Source organism: Rhamphochromis longiceps, linkage group LG16 (genome assembly GCF_057381845.1).
Source record: "Rhamphochromis longiceps isolate RC_006_pf linkage group LG16, R_longiceps_female_GT1.1, whole genome shotgun sequence".
NCBI lineage: Eukaryota > Metazoa > Chordata > Actinopteri > Cichliformes > Cichlidae > Rhamphochromis > Rhamphochromis longiceps.
The window spans coordinates 11926655-11944538 of NC_140572.1; the positions used below are offsets into that span (position 1 = coordinate 11926655).

At 40.3% G+C, this 17884-nt stretch overlaps 1 protein-coding gene across 1 annotated transcript; it reads right to left on the minus strand.

The window, feature by feature from the left end:
* Window positions 1-1538: 1538 nt before the first annotated feature.
* Window positions 1539-17392, minus strand: dnajc10 (DnaJ (Hsp40) homolog, subfamily C, member 10). The gene is made up of 25 exons (XM_085384870.1): window positions 17288-17392; window positions 16071-16327; window positions 15791-15953; window positions 15589-15639; window positions 14037-14119; window positions 13669-13800; window positions 12914-13007; window positions 12686-12763; window positions 12443-12486; window positions 11018-11083; window positions 10501-10566; window positions 10331-10420; window positions 10089-10199; window positions 9892-10006; window positions 8085-8212; window positions 6557-6673; window positions 6364-6465; window positions 4891-4951; window positions 4305-4399; window positions 3478-3611; window positions 3243-3296; window positions 2965-3112; window positions 2654-2776; window positions 1987-2094; window positions 1539-1912 (listed from the first exon to the last, which is right to left on the minus strand). Exons 2-25 carry the CDS (start codon window positions 16278-16280, stop codon window positions 1901-1903), a joined length of 2385 nt encoding a protein of 794 aa, XP_085240996.1. The 5' UTR covers window positions 16281-16327; window positions 17288-17392; the 3' UTR covers window positions 1539-1900.
* Window positions 17393-17884: the final 492 nt, after the last annotated feature.

Here is a 17884-nt window from a genome sequence, read left to right on the forward strand (position 1 = left end):
AGTCTTAATAGCTTACTTACAACTGGGCTCGTCAGGCACTCTTCTTGGCTGCAGTGGTTATTATTATATTTACATGCTTCCAGCTCCTGTTTCTGCTCGATGACAACTCGTACTTTTCTACTCGCCTTTTTCTCCCTCCTCGAGTTCACGGACACATAACGTGTATGGCAGTCCATTCTCCCTGCAGCACGGACTACACTGCCCATGATGCTACATTCTTTAGAGCTATACCTGTAGCATTCTGCCTGTTAGCTTAGCACAACAACAACAACAAAAAGGCGCTCTCTCACCCAGGAAACACGCAGAGAGAGAGTGTCACCCTGTAACCATGGCAACTGTAACGCTGCCACCTGGAACAACAGAACGTAGCTGTCAAACAAAACCCAAACAGTCCTGACCCGCGACAATATGAAACAGGAAAGTACTGCCGTGTAATCCATTTAATTCAACAAAGTAACTGTATTCCAAATACCACCTTTTTAAACGGTAACTGTAACGGAATACAGTTACTCATATTTTGTATTTTAAATACGTAACGGCGGTACATGTATTCCGTTACTCCCCAACACTGAGTATAGTAGATTAGTTTTCTTCAGACCACATAATACAGAACCGTGACACAATGTAATGTTCTCATGGTAATGTAATGTGACTCAGGTCCGTTGTGGATAAGCCCGTGTTCCAAAAGTTGAATCAGTGCACAGGTTCTGTTTCCTGATCAACTCTTTTCTGGGGAAGTCACTGCACAGAGAAGCAACAGTGACACCTGCTGCCCTTCTTAAGATACACAGCCATTACAAACCATTAAAAAGCTCCAAATTATTTCAATACAGTTTGTTGCTTTTGTTTTGTTTTTTATTTGTGTAAAATTTCCAAGAGCATAAGATAAATGCATCAGTTTTATTTGTTTGTTTTTTCTGTGGGAATACATATTACATATAACAAGTAATTAATGATCTAATTAACTTTAACGCATTAACAGTATAAACCTTTTTTTTTTTTTTACTGAGGATTTCAGCGGGCACCCAATCCTTGATATATTCTGAGCTCTTTTCAGAGACTTTATAAACCCTGTCTGCACGTATTTATCTTGTCAATCCAACTTTTCTTAAGCTCCTGTCTCCTACAGTTTTCAGCCAGATGACACAGTGAGTGAACAGTGAGTGAACAGTGACACCTGCTGGTCCAAAGTGTGAATAACTAAGAAAACATCTACAGCTGTGTGTTTACGTTCTGGGGTCCATACAGAGCATTGAGGTGGACGATCATGTTTTCAGCGGGGCTATTGCCACCTCATGTCCCTCTGGATGCACCCCTATCCAATCCCCAAAAACTCAGTTTGACACACAGAAAAGCAACAGTGTTGAGAAACCATGAGATTGAAATGCATGGCACTTTTGCTTGAGAAAAAAACAAAGTAATTGAAAGAGTTAATACTTTGTGATTATTTCTTTTTTCTGAATCTTGTCAACATCTTTGTATACTTTGAATTTAACCTGCAGGGACGGTTGTAAAACTCACAGGGATGCACACACATCTAACAGAAACGAACCGTTTTATTCTCAAACAGTTTTTACATGAGCAATAAAATACAACACTATGTCAACAATTGGATCGGTGAGTGTGTGTGTGTCAGTAACATGATCAATACACAGTGTCCCAAAGTTTTACTTCATAGAGTAAATAGAAACAATGGAGACAATTATAAACCAAACATAAACAAGGCAGAAGTGTTCAGTACATTCAGCACAGCAGGTAACAGTCGGTCCCAGTGTTCCAGCTGTAGCTTCTATAAAGGAGTGTTGACCGATTGATCATCTTGCTGGGCCAATCAAATTCACTTCTGTCTCTACCTGACCAATCAGGTGGCTCATCTTCCTCACAGTACCGCCCGCTTCCATCACAGCTCATCCTACAACATACAAACGTGTCAGACTCCAGTTCAGCGGCTGGGTTGATTTGTGCTTGAAGTTAACCGGCACTTACCTTTGGCTTATTGTGTAACCGTGGCAACAGCTGTTGTAGCCGCTGTCTGACGGTGTCAGCGATCACGTTAGCGTCTCGGCTATTGATATGCTCCCCACTCTGTTCATGCTGTCAGAACACACACATACACACACATTATAATCTTTTCCACTATTAAGTCAATCCATAACTGATTCTTTCCCATCAAATCTGATGATGAAGGCTGTGCTTTTTGCTTTTCTTTTGTTTTATAAAAGTAAACTGAGCTCTTTTTTTGGTGATGAATATAAAACATTAGATTATAAACCTTGCTTTTACTTTTTTTTAAATGGTATTTGATGGACAAAATGTTAGAATGGGGAAAAATCAGGAGTTGATTCCTAATTAACAAAAATATTTGGGAGAAGACAGATTCACCAAAACAAAATAAAAACAAACATAAAAAACTGAAGCATGGAGAAAAACATGGCAAGCAACACAACTTTTACAAAATAAAAAGAGGCTACAGCCATGAAGTCTAATCCTAGAACATTCTTACTCTGAAGTGACAGTGCTAGTCACGGTGTGTGTGTGTGTGTGTGTGTGTGTGTGTGTGTGTGTGTGTGTGTGTGTGTGTGTGTGTGTGTGTGTGTGTGTGTGTGTGTGTGTGTGTGTGTGTGTGTGTGTGTGTGTGTGTGTGTGTGCTTACCCTCTTTTTTCCCAGGTATGGGTACAATCTGACAGTTGGGTAGGCGGTGATTCCAGCTAACTGACAGGTCTGATAATGAGCCTGACAGTCAACCTTCCCTGCCCGGACCTCGCCTTTAAGCATCTGTCAATCGCACACACACAAAAAGCATGACTGCAGGACTCTTGACTACAAGAAAACCATACTTTTAAGAAACTCTTAATTTGTGCTTCGTCCCACAGTCTGTTGGAGAAGTTTACTTTCGGTTTGTCTCATCAGTCACTGCAGAAAAAAAGCAACAAGATTCATGCAGAGAAGCAAAGTTTTCACACCCGAGCTAGGACCTCAAACTCCGGGGCAAAGTGTTGACAGGGTCCGCACCAGGGGGCATAAAAGTCCAGGACCCAGTGATCCCGACCTGACAGAACCAGAGATCTGAAGGTCTCTGGAGTAAGGTCCACAGAGGCTCTGGGTAAAAAACTGTACACACAAGAGAATAACTCAACTATTAACACTGTACACGTCCCATTTCATTGGTTCTTTTACTGCAGAAAGAAAGAAAAACCCTAAAGAAATACAGAAAGACAAGAAAAGGCAACTTGCATCTCACCTCAGTGCCCATGTTCTCAGTGAATGGGCATCTCTGTGCCAACCATTATAACTCCTACAGAGACAGGCAGGCGAAAAGGAAACAGTAATCAATAATCTAAGTAAAAAGAAGATGTAAGAAGGTAAAACAAATAATTCTGATCATCTGAGATGTTGTGATGAAACTCATATCCATATTCTCATCTCCTGGGAATATTCATTTCCCGACATCTGAGCATGTAAAGTGAGTTACATACGTATAGCGATCTGGCTGCCGGCTGTTTCCAGGGTACAGGCGGATTTCTGGGTATGCTCTCACACTCTGGCTCTGACAGAACGACTGAAAGCGCTGACAGTCGACCGAACCGACCAGGATCTGACCTGAAAGCAGCTGGATGGAAACCAAGACGGCGTCAGGTTAGAGGCTGCTCTCTCCTTCTGCTAGCTGAGTCCTGACCCTCTGTTTTCATCTGCTGATTTCTGTCACTTGCTTTAGGTTCATAAACAAAATCCCAATGTTCCTGGTTTTCTTCACAAATTCACTGTTTTGTGGAGTTGTGCAGATTCAGTCATAGGTATTAATTTTAAAACTGACATCTAAACTGAATTTCTTTCCTTTAAGGTTCATATATTTTTGGACCAGGGCACAATTTGGCTATTTTAACTGTTTAATAAATCGCATTCAAGCTTATGTTATACAATAAATATGGGTTTAAAGGAAAGAATCTCAGCTCAGTTTTTAGAAATATGCCATTAACTGTCAAGGACAGGTCATGCTGCAGAAACAAATCTATCAAAGAGAGAGCAGGAAAATTATGAATGGCAAATTGAGACCTTTGTACATTCTGAAAACAAAATACAAAAAGTGTCTACTAAGGTTCATCTAAAGCATACAACAGCAGAACAAGCTGGAGGCCGTGTCATGGCTCGAGCTTCCAGTGGCTCAGGGTTACTGAAGTTTACTGATCAGGTGACAGTAGAGTGAAGCAGCTAGATGACCTTTAAAGTTTATACAGCTCTCCTTCTTGTGTTCTTTCAGTTTGTGTCTATGGTCTATATATGGCACATGTAAAGTGAGTTATACCCGGGCCATGCGTCTCCATTCAGGCATCAGAGCCTGACAGGGACCACACCAGGGAGCGTAGAAATCTACCGCCCAGATCTGTCCTTCATCTCGACCTGCAGCAGAGAAACAGACCACTGTGTTAGACTTTAACTTTAATAATCCGGCCTCTATGGTGCTTTAAACTGAAAGATGGGAATGGGTAGTTTTCATAAAACAGCAATTGCAGCTGTCAAGTTCTTTTACAACAGTGCTGTTCAAAGTCTTTGCAACTAGCCCTTTGTGCAAGAAGCAGTTTATTGTCACGGCCGTGGTTCAGGGGGTTAGGAAGCTCATCTTGTAACCGGAAGGCTGCCGGTTCAATCCCCAGCTCTGTCTGTCTTGGTCGTTGTGTCCTTGGGCAAGACACTTCACCTACCGCCTACTGGTGATGGCCAGAGGGGCCGATGGTGCGGCAGTCTTGCTTCTGTCAGCCTGCCCCAGTGGTTTGCCTCCACCAGTGTGTGAATGTGAGAGTGAATGAATAGTGGAATTGTAAACCACTTTGAGGGTCTCGAAAAGCGCTATATAAATGCAATCCATTATTATTGTCAGGAGCAGGTTTTACCTTTAATTTTCTCTGTGAAGCTTGAAGGATCCAAAATCAGGACCGATGGATTAACCAGGTCCTGCAGAGATAGAAAGAAGCCCTTTGTGATCTCACTGTCTTTTAAATACTCCACTTTGAGACCAAAGGCAACCAAAGGAAAACAGCAATGAAAAAAAATTATACTATGCATCAAATGTTATTTTGTAATAATATTGACAGTGGTGATGAGCCCTTTAGCTGCAATGATTCACTGAGTAATAAAAAAAAATTGATCATAAAAAAATTCTCAACACAAACTTTGCTTCGATGCTTTGGTTAATGCACGGCTCTGTATTGCACTGATGTGTTAAACGATGTAAACGTGAGCGCTTAACACAGGTGTGACTAAAACAAACCTTCAGAATAAATGTGTTTAGGAGCAGCGTGTGAATAAAAAGTCGGACAACATTCAGCCCACTCAGGCCTCAGTTTTAAACAAAAACACTGATAACACAACAGCAGCAATGATGATGATGCTGGCAGTTTAACGTGGACCCGGAGTCTGTTTACACACCACAAAGAGCAAAGAGACGGAGCCGTTACTGAGACATTGAGCTCAGGTAGAATGAAAGAAAAATGTTTCTAGTGACGTAAACAGCAGGGCTGTTCCTGTGATCACCAATGGTAAAAGGCATTAATCTTTAGTGGGGGAAAGCGAGCGGGAGTCCTTCATCAAAACACCCGATCATCAAACTCTGACGTAAAGAAAAGCAAAGTTTGTAGCTGCTCCGTCCACCGCTGTTTGTTTTACACAGAAAAATCTGCAGTAAATCTCCAGAAGTTGTATTAAAATGTTCAGATGAACCGTTAACTTCGTCCGAACCCGTGTTCAGCTCTCTGAAGGCTGACAGCAGCCGTCCTATTTTAGATGGAAACAATACCTGCAGTAAACAGGGATCAGTCTAAAGGGGGACATGGGGTGTAAAAAACCATATAAACGTCAAGTGCTTTCATAAAACATTTCAGATTAAAGTGAAATAATATAAAATATTGTATCAATTAAATTGCACTAATATTTAAATATATAAAAATAAAAGCTTTTTTTCACAAGCCAATAAAAATGTGTTTAATATATATATATTTGCATTTAAGAAAGCGTTTTCTTAAAAAAAAATGAAATTAATATGGTATGCAAATACAGCTAAAGGGTTTAGCTGGGTTTCTTCTTTTACATGCAGTGAAACTTTAAAATATTGCAATTTCCAAAATGGAAACCAATGAGCAGTTCATTCTGAAAGACCTGTAATCTCTTTTGAGTTTTTATTATTGCTCATAAATGAAACTCAAGTATTTCTTATCCGATTACTTGATTAGATTACTGATTCATTTGAAAAAGATTACTCATTACAGCTGGAGCTGTAAATTTCTTAAAGGTACATTTTGACCAAACGGTGTACAGATGACAAAAATCCAGGCAAAGAGGAGCCATTTCAGTTGTATTTGATGTAGTACCTGTATAAACTCCAGGATGCCATCAGCTGAATGATGGCCTTCATATTCATGCACAGAAGAACCATTAAAGATCACTGTGGTGGGATAAGCCTGAATATTATACTGAAAAAAGAGAAAAGTAAATTACTAATTGGTCGGCACATTTTAGCCTTAAGCTTAAAAATCAACAATATACACGGATGTGTGTGCTTACTCTAGAACAGAGGTTGTGATGGATGGTACAGTCCAAAGTGCCAAACTTCATCTGCCCAGCTAGCTGGATTGAAGCTTTTCGCAGTTCCGGCAGTAAAGCTCGACACGGGGGGCACCACTGCAAGCAAGAGCCAAATGTTTGTGAGGTTAATAAGTAGCAACGACAATTCTTACCCAATGTTCAAATCTGAGCTACCAAGGATTTAGGCTGTCGGTGGTCGTTATCACGTCAGTAGTTTGGTTTTTAACTAGTGCTATTTACAAACTTCAATTTTCACAAAGTGGTAATAGATTAAAACTGATTTTAAGTCCCATTTTCTCACTTTTGGTTTTTAATGTTTTTACTACGGTTGACAAAGCTCGATTAATTAGCCCTTGTTCACACAGCGTTCTCAGTGTTTCAGGGTCTTTCTTGCCTCTTACAAGCTCACAATGCTCCCAACAAAGTGGTCCATATCTGCCTCGGAGTTAGTGACTGTTTGTGTTGTAGGTGTAGCACCACCACCAGCCCTGAAGTTAAACAAGGACTCTGACTGGCTGCATCATCAGTGCCAAAAACATTTGGCGCAACCAGCAGATTACTCTTGTGCTACGTTTGGTCCCTTAGCTCATAGCTCAGTCACACTAGAATAAAGATAGTATTAAACTGTCAAACCCTGCAATTATAAAATAAATAAAAAATAACAGTGATTGCATTGAATATTGTTTGCAACTGAAGAATGCACAAATAGCTCGCCTGGTGGGAGACGTGTCTCCAAACGATCCCAGTCCAGCTCAGACTGGATGCAGTCACGTGAAGCTACATCAGGGTCAAAAGCTATTTCAAAGTGAAATTCTGATATTTTTTATATTTAAAAAATAAAAAAATACAATTTTTTTCTTTAATAATTATTTTATTTTAAATAATTTATTTGTTTTCATTAACTTCTTTTTTTGGGTTTCAAATTTATTTTTTTTCACTTTCAGACTCTTGATCCTGATTTTGTGTTGTGACAGATTTCCAAAGCTTTGCAAATAACTCCGTCTAAAAGACAATGCAATCAATGTGAGTCAATCTGGACTGATAAGAGTAACTTGCCTCATCGATTGGCTTTTATCAATGTTTTACAGTCAATTGTCACATTATCACAGCTGTGTGTAACTTCTCAATCGCATTCAGCCAAATATAACATAAATATCAACGCTTAGAAGAAAGAGAACAGTATGGATATATTTTACAATTTATTTACTGGTTGTTCCAAAGTGGTTTACACTTTGTATTTTAGTCACTGAAGCAACTTTAGGTTTAGTCTACTATAATCTCGTAATATTTAATCAACTAAAACTAAAAGATTTAGATGCAACAACTACAAACTCTTTTGTAGTGAATCAAATGTAAATAAATAAATAAAGGAAGAGTTTGTTGTTCACTTTTGAGGTCACAGCTTAATAAATCATTTTAACCACTAAAATAACCACCTACTTGAAAATCTGCCACCAAAAGATAAAGCACAACATCATAATTGTGATTAAAGTAGTCAAATACAAACCGGAGCGAAGAAGTCGACGAGCCACGGCTCCTTTCTGTCTGAAGGAAAGTTGTCCGGCCCCAGAGTGGTGACAAAAGCTCGAACGCTGTCCCTCGCAAAACCCACAATATTGTACAACACATCTTTGCCTACACAAAACACACGAGTTAATGCAGATGAGCAAACCTTCTCTGAACGGATTAACTTAATAAGCCATTGTTCAACCAACCTTAGCAAACTGGCTCCTCAAATAATAACATGAGCCCTTTTTTGGAACTCCTCTATCCTTGTAACCTTGTAACAAACTGCTAGTTGGACAAGACGTACATGTCCTCCTCAAACATGCAGAGATATTCAAACTAATTTAAACAAATAAAATGCAAGTGGAGAGCAACATGTATGGGCTCAAAATGTGGTCATAAATATTTTGTACTTGTAAAAAAGATTTGTATGTGTAAAAAAGATTTGTGTGTGGACTTAGCCCAAAAAAACCCCTGCAAGTTACAAGTACGAATTTTGACCCTATTTTTCTTCCTTTAAGCTGATTGGTCAATGTCATGTCAATCACAAATTAAACAATCCAATCAGAGAACAGATGGGTTTGGCTGTCGGAGGGGCACTTTTTTGAACTGCAGGTCCTTGAAGGGTAATCTCTATATAAATATCCGATAGCAGTTAGGTCCCCTAACTTTCAGCAGCTGTTGAAAGGATAAAGTTGTGGTATGTCAGTGGTTAGAAATACCATTATTACTTTAGGATTAGTTTAGCACAAAGTCAGGGCTGACCCAGGACCATTGCTGTGAGTCACAGTGCGCAGCATAAAAGTCCTTTCACATCGGACGCAGGATGTGCTGCTAATGCTAATTGCTAACTAAAAGCAAAGGATCCAGAATTTGTTGCTGGCTGCTGGGCTCTGTGGGTTTTTGCAGCAGCTCTACCTGTACTAGATGCACCTGCTCCTTGTCTTTTCTATCTCTGACTTTATGTCCTCTACAAGAGTTTCTGGTTTTTTTGCTAGTTCTTCAAATGTTCAATAAAAACATGTATGCTAATTCATAACGAAGAAAGCTTTGTAATGAAGACTGTCATTTCCAAAACACTGCCCCCCCTGCGTCCGCAGCGCTGTTGAAAAGGCTGTGGAAGTTCCTGTATTAAACACGTAGTCCTGTGACACAAAAATCACCAAACTCGGACGACCACAGACTGTTTTCCTTCGTGGTGATGAAGGAAAACGCTGGGTTGGCATGTAAAAGGGCATTTATTCCCTTCAAAGACCTGCAGTTCAAAAAAAGCGCCCCTCCGACAGCCAAACCCATCTGTTCTCTGATTGGATTGTTACATTTGTGATTGACATGACATTCACCAATCAGATGAAAGGAAGAAAAATAGGGTCAAAATTCGTAGTTGTAACTTTCAGGGTTTTTTTGGCTAAGTCCACACACAAATCTTTTTTACACACGCACAAATCTTTTTTACGCACGCACAAATCTTTTTTACGCACGCACAAATCTTTTTTACACACGCACAAATCTTTTTTACGCACGCACAAATCTTTTTTACGCACGCACAAATCTTTTTTACGCACGCACAAATCTTTTTTACGCACGCACAAATCTTTTTTACACACACACAAATCTTTTTTACGCACGCACAAATCTTTTTTACGCACGCACAAATCTTTTTTACACACACACAAATCTTTTTTACGCACGCACAAATCTTTTTTACGCATGCACAAATTTTTTTTTACACATACAAATCTTTTTAACAAGTACAAAATATTTATGACCACATTTTGAGCCCAGTACAATGCAAATGTAGTACTGACCATGGTGGATCTCAAAGTCGTGGATTCCCAGTCCTTTAAAGACAGCCATACAGGGTTTATGAATGTAAAGAGACTGACACAGCTCTGAGTCCGCTATACAGTCCACTCTGCCAACCTGGAAGGACAAACAGTCAGTCAGACAGGCAGGCAGACAGATACATGCAGAGACACGCACAGACAGTCAGATAGACAGATACCTGTATGTGGTCATTTCGGAGGAAAGCTTGTAGCTTCTTGTACTCGTTGGAGGCAGAGTTTTTGTTACCAAATGTAAAACTGATTAACCAGCGATGATGGGCCAATTTACTCTGGACGAAACAAGTTACACTGCATCAGAACAATTTTACATTGTACTTCTGTATTATATTGAATTGCGCTGTAATACAATACAAGTAATTGTATTATGCACAGGTGGACTGTGCATCTGGAGTCAGAATACCTGGAAACTGTCGCTGGTGAGAAGTTCCAAATCAGGTAGATGGTTGATGACCTGATTATAAATTTCTTTACTGTCCAGAGTATTCAGCCACTGAAACACATACACATAGAGTCAGTATTCCAGTACTATACACAGTATTAGCACAGACAGTAGTGTGTTCTTCGTCTTACAAGTACACTGTCTGGTTTATTCAAAGCACTTCCAGGTGGGAATAAAGCAGTTGCTCCACTGGTCACCTGAAACACAACAGAAAGATTAGCCAAGCAGGCGATACTGCTGGAAATAACTAAATCAGTCTAAAGTCAGTTCTAAGCAGAGCACTATGTGTTGACAAAATATCATCCTCCCTCCTGGCTGTAGCTCAGGGGGTATTGCAGGTCATCTACTAATTTACTAATTGGAAGGTTTGGTTTGTTCCCTAGTTGCTCCAGTCTGCATGTCAAACTATTCTTGGGTAAAATACTGAACACCACGTTGTTGTCTCATTGGAGTGTGAATGTGTGGAAAAAAGGGTGAACGAGGCATGCTGTATAAAGTGCTTTGGGTGCTGAGGTAAAGTAGAAAAGCACTATGTAGAAACCATTTACCCCCATCTTTGCAGATGATACTCCCACTTACATTGTATATAAACCCAACTACACAGATATCTCATGCAAGTACCATTACTATAGTACTTCTGACCCTTACCTGGAAACTTGCACAGATCTGTTCATCTGCTGTGCAGTCCATCCATCCCACCTTAACCAGACCATCCTACATTCAGACACAAACACTTAGCAGTTATAAAGAGATCAAACAGGTGCTGTAGTATTTATTACAACACATACATCAGCATCACAGCTACTAATAAACTTGTCATGATAGAACTACAAATAAAAGTTAGATTTTTTTAAAAGATTTTTAACATTACACAATGTACGTTACAAATGAAACATAACTTGAGGATAGTGAGCTACCTTTATAGGATTCAATCAAATTGCCTAGACGACACTAACTGTCATAGGTCTGTCGGTCACACACAGACATCGTTTACAAGGCTGTTCCTCGCAGCTATTAGATTGGAATGACAAGCTGGAAATCCAAAGTACGTCCTCACTTCAAAAGGTTAGAGGACAAATGCATGAAGATGACACACAACCCCTCAGAGAAAACATTTGCCTGTCATTCATCAGCCCCAAATAAAGCTTATCATTTGAAAAATATAAAGAGCCACACAGCAACACTGTGGTTAGACACACGGTCTCTTTGGTGACACATTCACATAAGTAGAATTTAGCATTTAAGCCTTTTTTTTTGTCTTTGTCTTTCATGTAGGACAGTGTTAACATTATTAGTGACATATATCCTCAAGGCCCTTTCACATAGGACACGACATGCGCTGCGCTGACCGCTAACTAGAGCGAAGGACCCAAATTTTGTGCTGTGCTGACCGTTGTGCTCTGCCTGTACATCTTTTTTTTTGCAGCCGTTTTACGTGTAGTAAGATGCCCCTGCTCCTTGTCATTTCAAAATCTCTCTCTCTGACTTTTCTCTCTTCTCAAGTACTTTAGAGGAAAAAAATGACCTCTTCAAGTGTTTGAAAATTTCTAAATCCATCCAGGGCCAATTTAACCAATCCCATAAAACACACCTGCTGTGTGTCTGTGATATCACATCTCTAAAGCAGTTTTGTTCTGTTCTTCACACAGCTTCAAATGACATAAAATCTGAATGATCGTTAGAAGCAGAGCATGTGGTCTGCACCAGGCCTTATAATTTGACTAGATTCTCTCTATGCCTGATTTACTGTCCTCCTTATCTGCTCCGTGCAGCTTGAAGCAACTTCCATAAAAAATATTTTATGTAAGTGATGTGGCGCACAAAGCAGATTCAGGGATTCTTCTGAATCACACTGCAGTGTGTCTGGTGGGATTTAAGCATTTCTCTGAGTGGGTATTTCAGGTGTAAGAGTCATGGGTGTGGGAGACTGAAAACCAAAGCTGCGTGCCCCTCCCTGCATGGCTTTATAAAATGCTCTACTGGCTCAAATCTTTAAAGTGAATTCATTTATTCAGCAGACACAGCATGTCTCTGTGATAAACAGCTGTAAAAACATTACTGCTGTTGTCTCACCAACATTCCTGCCAGCTTCTGTCTCGTTCTTGGCTCCAGGCAATCTGAAAAAGAGACAAACACCATTTATTTTAAACAACAAGCTTGATAACACCAGTACACTCTGTGTGTCCACGTATCAGAGCACATGGTTATGTAGACTGATTTGTGACACATCTGCCTGTCTTTTCATAAAGAGTCTTGTATGTGTGTGTATGTGTGTGTTAGCATGCAAAAAAAAAGCTGACTGTGCACATGTGTTACCTCCACTGTCAGAGCAGAAGGTGATCAGCCAGCCAAGCCCTGACGAGAACGCGCTCTCTATCTCGCTGAACACGTTACCTGGAAAAAAAACATTAGTACGTATAGGATGAGGAATAAACTCGAACAACAGAAAAACTCTCCACAGACTGTATTTCACTGAAAGTTTAGCCAGACTGCTCGCTAACACAAAGTTAGCTCATCTCAGTGTGGTCGCGGGTTGTAGTTCACCTTGCCAGAGCTGAGTGATGGTTGTAGTGATGAACTGCATGGAGAAGCGAACCAGGTTGTCTCTATTGCGCTCCCCATTGAATTTCTCTGGTCTCTACAGAAATGCAAAGAATTGATAAGAAATTATAAGAAACAAAACATGGAACATGTTAAATAAAGCTTTCAAACAGTGAGCGCAAACTTTTATGTCTGGGTTTTACTTTGTGAATGTGTGAATGCACAAACTCATCAGCGGAAAAGTGACATTACAATGCACCAACTAAACATGTGCCTCAAGCAGCAAACATCAAAGAGGTTTAACAGAAATAACCACTCGGCTGTCGGGTCTCCATCTGTCTGTCTCCGCATCCACAACAGAGTGCAATCAAAGCTATACACGGTTCTCCAACAGCATCAGTAGTTGAAGTAAATGTACCCTTGAATGAGAACGTACTCACTGATTTTCCTTAACATGCACTTTTTGCTTAGTGTAAACAAACAAAGGAGGCAAAGGATAAATAAGCTGTTTGCCTATCATAGGAAAAGTTCAATTATGGACTAACACTGGTAACTGTATACAACTGGTTTCAAGCTTTTGTCATTACTTTGATGAGTCTGTTAAACTCATTTATCGACGTTCGATTGAAACTTTTACTTGGTGCCTGCTCAGGTTTGTAGTGTTCAGGTGCTTGAGCTAACTCAGTATGTGCATGTACTACATTCATTTTTCAAAGTTGAGCTATATCCATTTTTGCTACAAAAAGCAGCAAACACACCTGTCCTGATCTGTATATGTACAGACTGGGGTAGCTGTTGATGCCCTTCCTCCTGCAGAGATGATTGTTGTCTCCACAGTTCACCGCTCCAATCCTGATCACACCATCCATCTCCTTGGCAAAATCCCTCCACTGTGACATGCAAAGGTCAAAGCAAACAGACACGTACATATTTTAGTAACTCACTCTGTCTGACACAGAGTCTAACTCTGTCTATGTGATTATTATCAAGTTACAACTTGAGCAAGAAACTAACAAAACCAGGAATGTTTTTCTAACAGATGCATATATAACACAGAAGAAAACAAAATCATAAAAGGGTGCAAGACTGAGGATGTGTGTTTAGTGTGTTTCTTGTGTAGTGTTACCGTCGGAGCCAGCTGGTGACAGTGGGAGCATCGTGGGAAATAGAAGTTGATGAACCAGATTTCTCCAGAGTTCACTGCTGCTTCTGAAGCAGACACACAGACACGTCAGTCACTACCTGTTTACGCTCTTGTTTCTCACACGGTGTTTGTGTCGTGGTGCCTTTGAAATCCTTTTACTGTTGCTCCCACTGATAAGAGTGGGGTAAAACTACAGTTTGGAGAAAGCTGCACAGCTGTTCTGCTTTATGCTAAGGTCTGAAGACTTACAGGAAAAAAGGTTTACGGCACATATATACACACACAAAAAAAACAGACAGCAAATAGCAGTTACTCTGGAGTTGGACCAGCCATTCCCAAACTTCAAAGTTTGAATTGTACCCTGCAGCTCACCCAAAACTAAAATCAAACAAGAAAACCATTAAACATTCCCTTTGTGTTTTCAATTTGATTTGCTGCTGACAGGTTTACTTCCAGATTAGGCTCTTTGTGTCTGATGACAAGATATGAAATAAGTTCAGGATAAAAAACATTTTAGAACCAATCCAGCATGCAAGACAAACAACTGAGAGCCTCTTCACTCATGAGCAGAGAATTTGAAATCAGAAGAAGACAAAGACATCAGTCATGGGGCGATCGTGGCTCAAGAGTTGGGAGTTCGCCTTGTAATCGGAAGGTTGCCGGTTCGAGCCCCGGCTTGGACAGTCTTGGTCGTTGTGTCCTTGGGCAAGACACTTCACCCGTTGCCTACTGGTGGTGGTCAGAGGGCCCGGTGGCGCCAGTGTCCGGCAGCCTCGCCTCTGTCAGTGCGCCCCAGGGTGGCTGTGGCTACATTGTAGCTTGCCATCACCAGTGTGTCAATGTGTGGATGACAGGTTGTGTAAAGCGCTTTGGGGTCCTTAGGGACTAGAAAAGCGCTATACAAATACAGGCCATTTACCATGAAAGAATGGAACCTGATGTCTATGTGACAGTGGGTAGGACTATTACAATTACAATGTGTGGAACCGCACATAGTAATTACAAGTGTATAAATGTGCGTCTGGGATGTCAAACATAAGACTGAGGGGTGAGAACTACAGATTAGATTTTGGACTTTGTACTGTGTTTTGTCTTTCAGACAAAATAATTTTTCTTCAGTCCTCTCAGACTGCTCATTGTGGATAACTAAATGTGAACATTTGAGAATGTGCTAAAATGTTTTTATACAAGAACAAACAAACAGTTTGTTTGTTTGGTGGGTTGATTGGTTGTTTGGGGCCATTGCACTGTTTTTCTGTTCCAGCACAATTAAGATTAGCTCAGGCTCTGTATGACAATGAACTAAAATGTGTTTGACACCTCTGAAGTTAATTATGCAATGTATGATGTCTGTCATTAAACAAGAACAACAAGATTTCAAAAGCCAATCAAAATAAATTTGAGAAATCTTTAAATTTACATAGTTCTTACGTGTTGGCTTTTTCTGAAAGGAAAACATCAAACAATCGAAAAAGGATGAAGGTTTTTCTCATTTGTACACTAAAGCAAAAACAGAATATGTTTTATATCTTACCAAAGTCTCCACTGTCCAGCGTGATGATCTCCAAATCATCGTCATATATACCTGGACAGAAAGACGAACTTAAATACTGAACAACTCTTTGTTCACAGCAGAGCTAGCTATTCTTTTCTTTTTACAATATCCTCATAAAACGATTTCTATACAAACAATTGTAAAAACATTCAAGTGTTGTAACATCCCATTGGTTACTTACCAAAGTCATATCTGTAGTAGTTCCAGCTCTCATAGCGTCCGCCCTGCTGCTCGTCCAGTCCTTTTTCTCCATATTTATCATATTTCTTTCTCAGGTCTTCATCCTTCAGAACTTCATAGGCACGATTGACCTGCAGGAACTTCTCGTGGGCTGAGGGGTCACCCTGAAATAGTCGATAAGCATCAGTTTTGTCAGGGTTTCATAGAGACGCGACAGATTTCAGAGAATTACTGTGTCATTTTTTTGTGTTTCTGGATTGTGGTTTGTCCGTGTAACTCACAGGGTTTTTGTCAGGGTGCATGGTGAGCGCCAGCTGCTTAAAGGCCCGTCGTATCTCTTTGGTCGTCGCTTCCCTGCTGACTCCCAGCAATTCATAGTAGTCCTGGCCCTCTGCCCAAACTGCCACCAAAAGGACGGTGAGGAGCATCGGCAGCACCATAAGCCAGATGGACCGAGGGTGTTGGGCCCTTAAGGCAACCCTGTGCGCCATCGGGAATGTTCCTTCAATGAGTCAACAAGCAGCCGCAAATAAAGGAACTGGGGCAGAAAGACACAAAGATCAGTTCTAAATACCCTGTCCACCCAACCCTGTAGCCATTACCATCCCCTTGCCTCACTAATATCACAGTAAGTGAGGCAAACAGCTTCTTTCCACAGCAAGAAAAAAAAACAAATACAGTCACTACAGGAGAGCCAGCATGTCACCTTAGGAGTGTCGTTTACATATGTGGCCTGTTTGGATTGGCTTAAAGGATGGAAGCATTATCTCTACTTTTATATGGCCTCAGGCTTTGGAAGGACAAGTGGTCTGCAGATAAAAGAAAGAGGAGCATTTTTTTACACCGTTGTCTTTTGCATTGCAGTTTCCTGCACCTTGAACTATTCAAACAGTTGCTTTGATATCCGCAGATTTCTTCCCTGTTTTCAGGGTCACTCCAGGAGGATCGCCTATTTTTATGGTACAACAGTTTTCCTCGAGAAAAATGAACATACTACAACATATTTAATTTTACATCTTACACAAACAAAAATTTAAATGAAAGCTGCATCTGCTTCCACGAAGCTGCCTTTTAATTAAATGGTAATTACATTTGATAAACGGTAGCTTTCAAAGTAAAAGCCTCTATTTCTCTATTCTTGATCAGAAACAGAGCATCCATGTAGATTTGGGAACTGTTTACGAGATTAAGGGAGAAATAAATAGCAATAATAGCACTTAGATATTTTAATCAAAATTCCAGAAGATTCTGAAAAACAAGCCTAGTGAAAAATATTTTTCTTGATACAGTAGACGAAGCCAAAAAGGCGATACATCAAAGTACATGCATTGTTAACACGCCTGTGGTTATTCCTGTTACAACTTGCTCAGCTAACTAGCTCGTTAGCTTCACTGCGACACGGAGCTGTTTGCTGTCTTATTGGTGAAGCAAAAGCCAATATTCATGTAATATTTAGCAGACATTTCAATATTAATTTTTAATGCGTCGGCTTTGTTACCTTTAAAGAGTCCCAACTTCCAAAAGTCTGGAGATGAAGATCCGCATCAGCGTCCGGCTCGGACCCGGCATCAAGTTGCACACAACAGCCCAAGCTGCTTCCGCTTACTGTGCTTCACAATAAAGGTCGTGCAGCTAAACGGTACACTCTGAGTCTCACACAGACAAAACTAAAACTTTATGTATGTTCAGAAAGCCACTCGTTAATCTAATTTCATTGTGTTATTCTGTTTATGATGGCCTGTTCCCAGTGTTGGGAAGGTTACTTTTAAAATGTATTCCATTACAGATTACAGAATACATGCCCCAAAATGTATTCTGTAACGTATTCCGTTACGTTACTCAATGAGAGTAACGTATTTTGAATACTTTGGATTACTTAATATATTATCATGCTTTTTACAACTACGTGAATGCACTATTGCTGTGATTTATGAAGGGCTCCGAACCCGTAGTAAAGGGACCTCTGACTAATACCTCGGGTCTGTGTCGGGCTCGTAGTCGAAAAATAGCTTTACTTTGTTGTCTGGGTCAACTTTGCTTGCGAGAGACAGAGAGAGGCGTTGAAAGGCTGCTCCAACGGAACTTATTGTTTCGG

Coding starts and splice junctions, on each gene's coding strand:
- dnajc10 (XM_085384870.1), bottom strand. CDS start 16,280: ATGGCGCACAGGGTTGCCTTAAGGGCCCAACACCCTCGGTCCATCTGG. Junction 11,084..12,442: donor AGAAGCTGGCAGGAATGTTG/GTGAGACAACAG, acceptor GTCTGAATGTAG/GATGGTCTGGTTAAGGTGGG. Junction 4,952..6,363: donor GCATCCTGGAGTTTATACAG/GTACTACATCAA, acceptor CTATCTCTGCAG/GACCTGGTTAATCCATCGGT.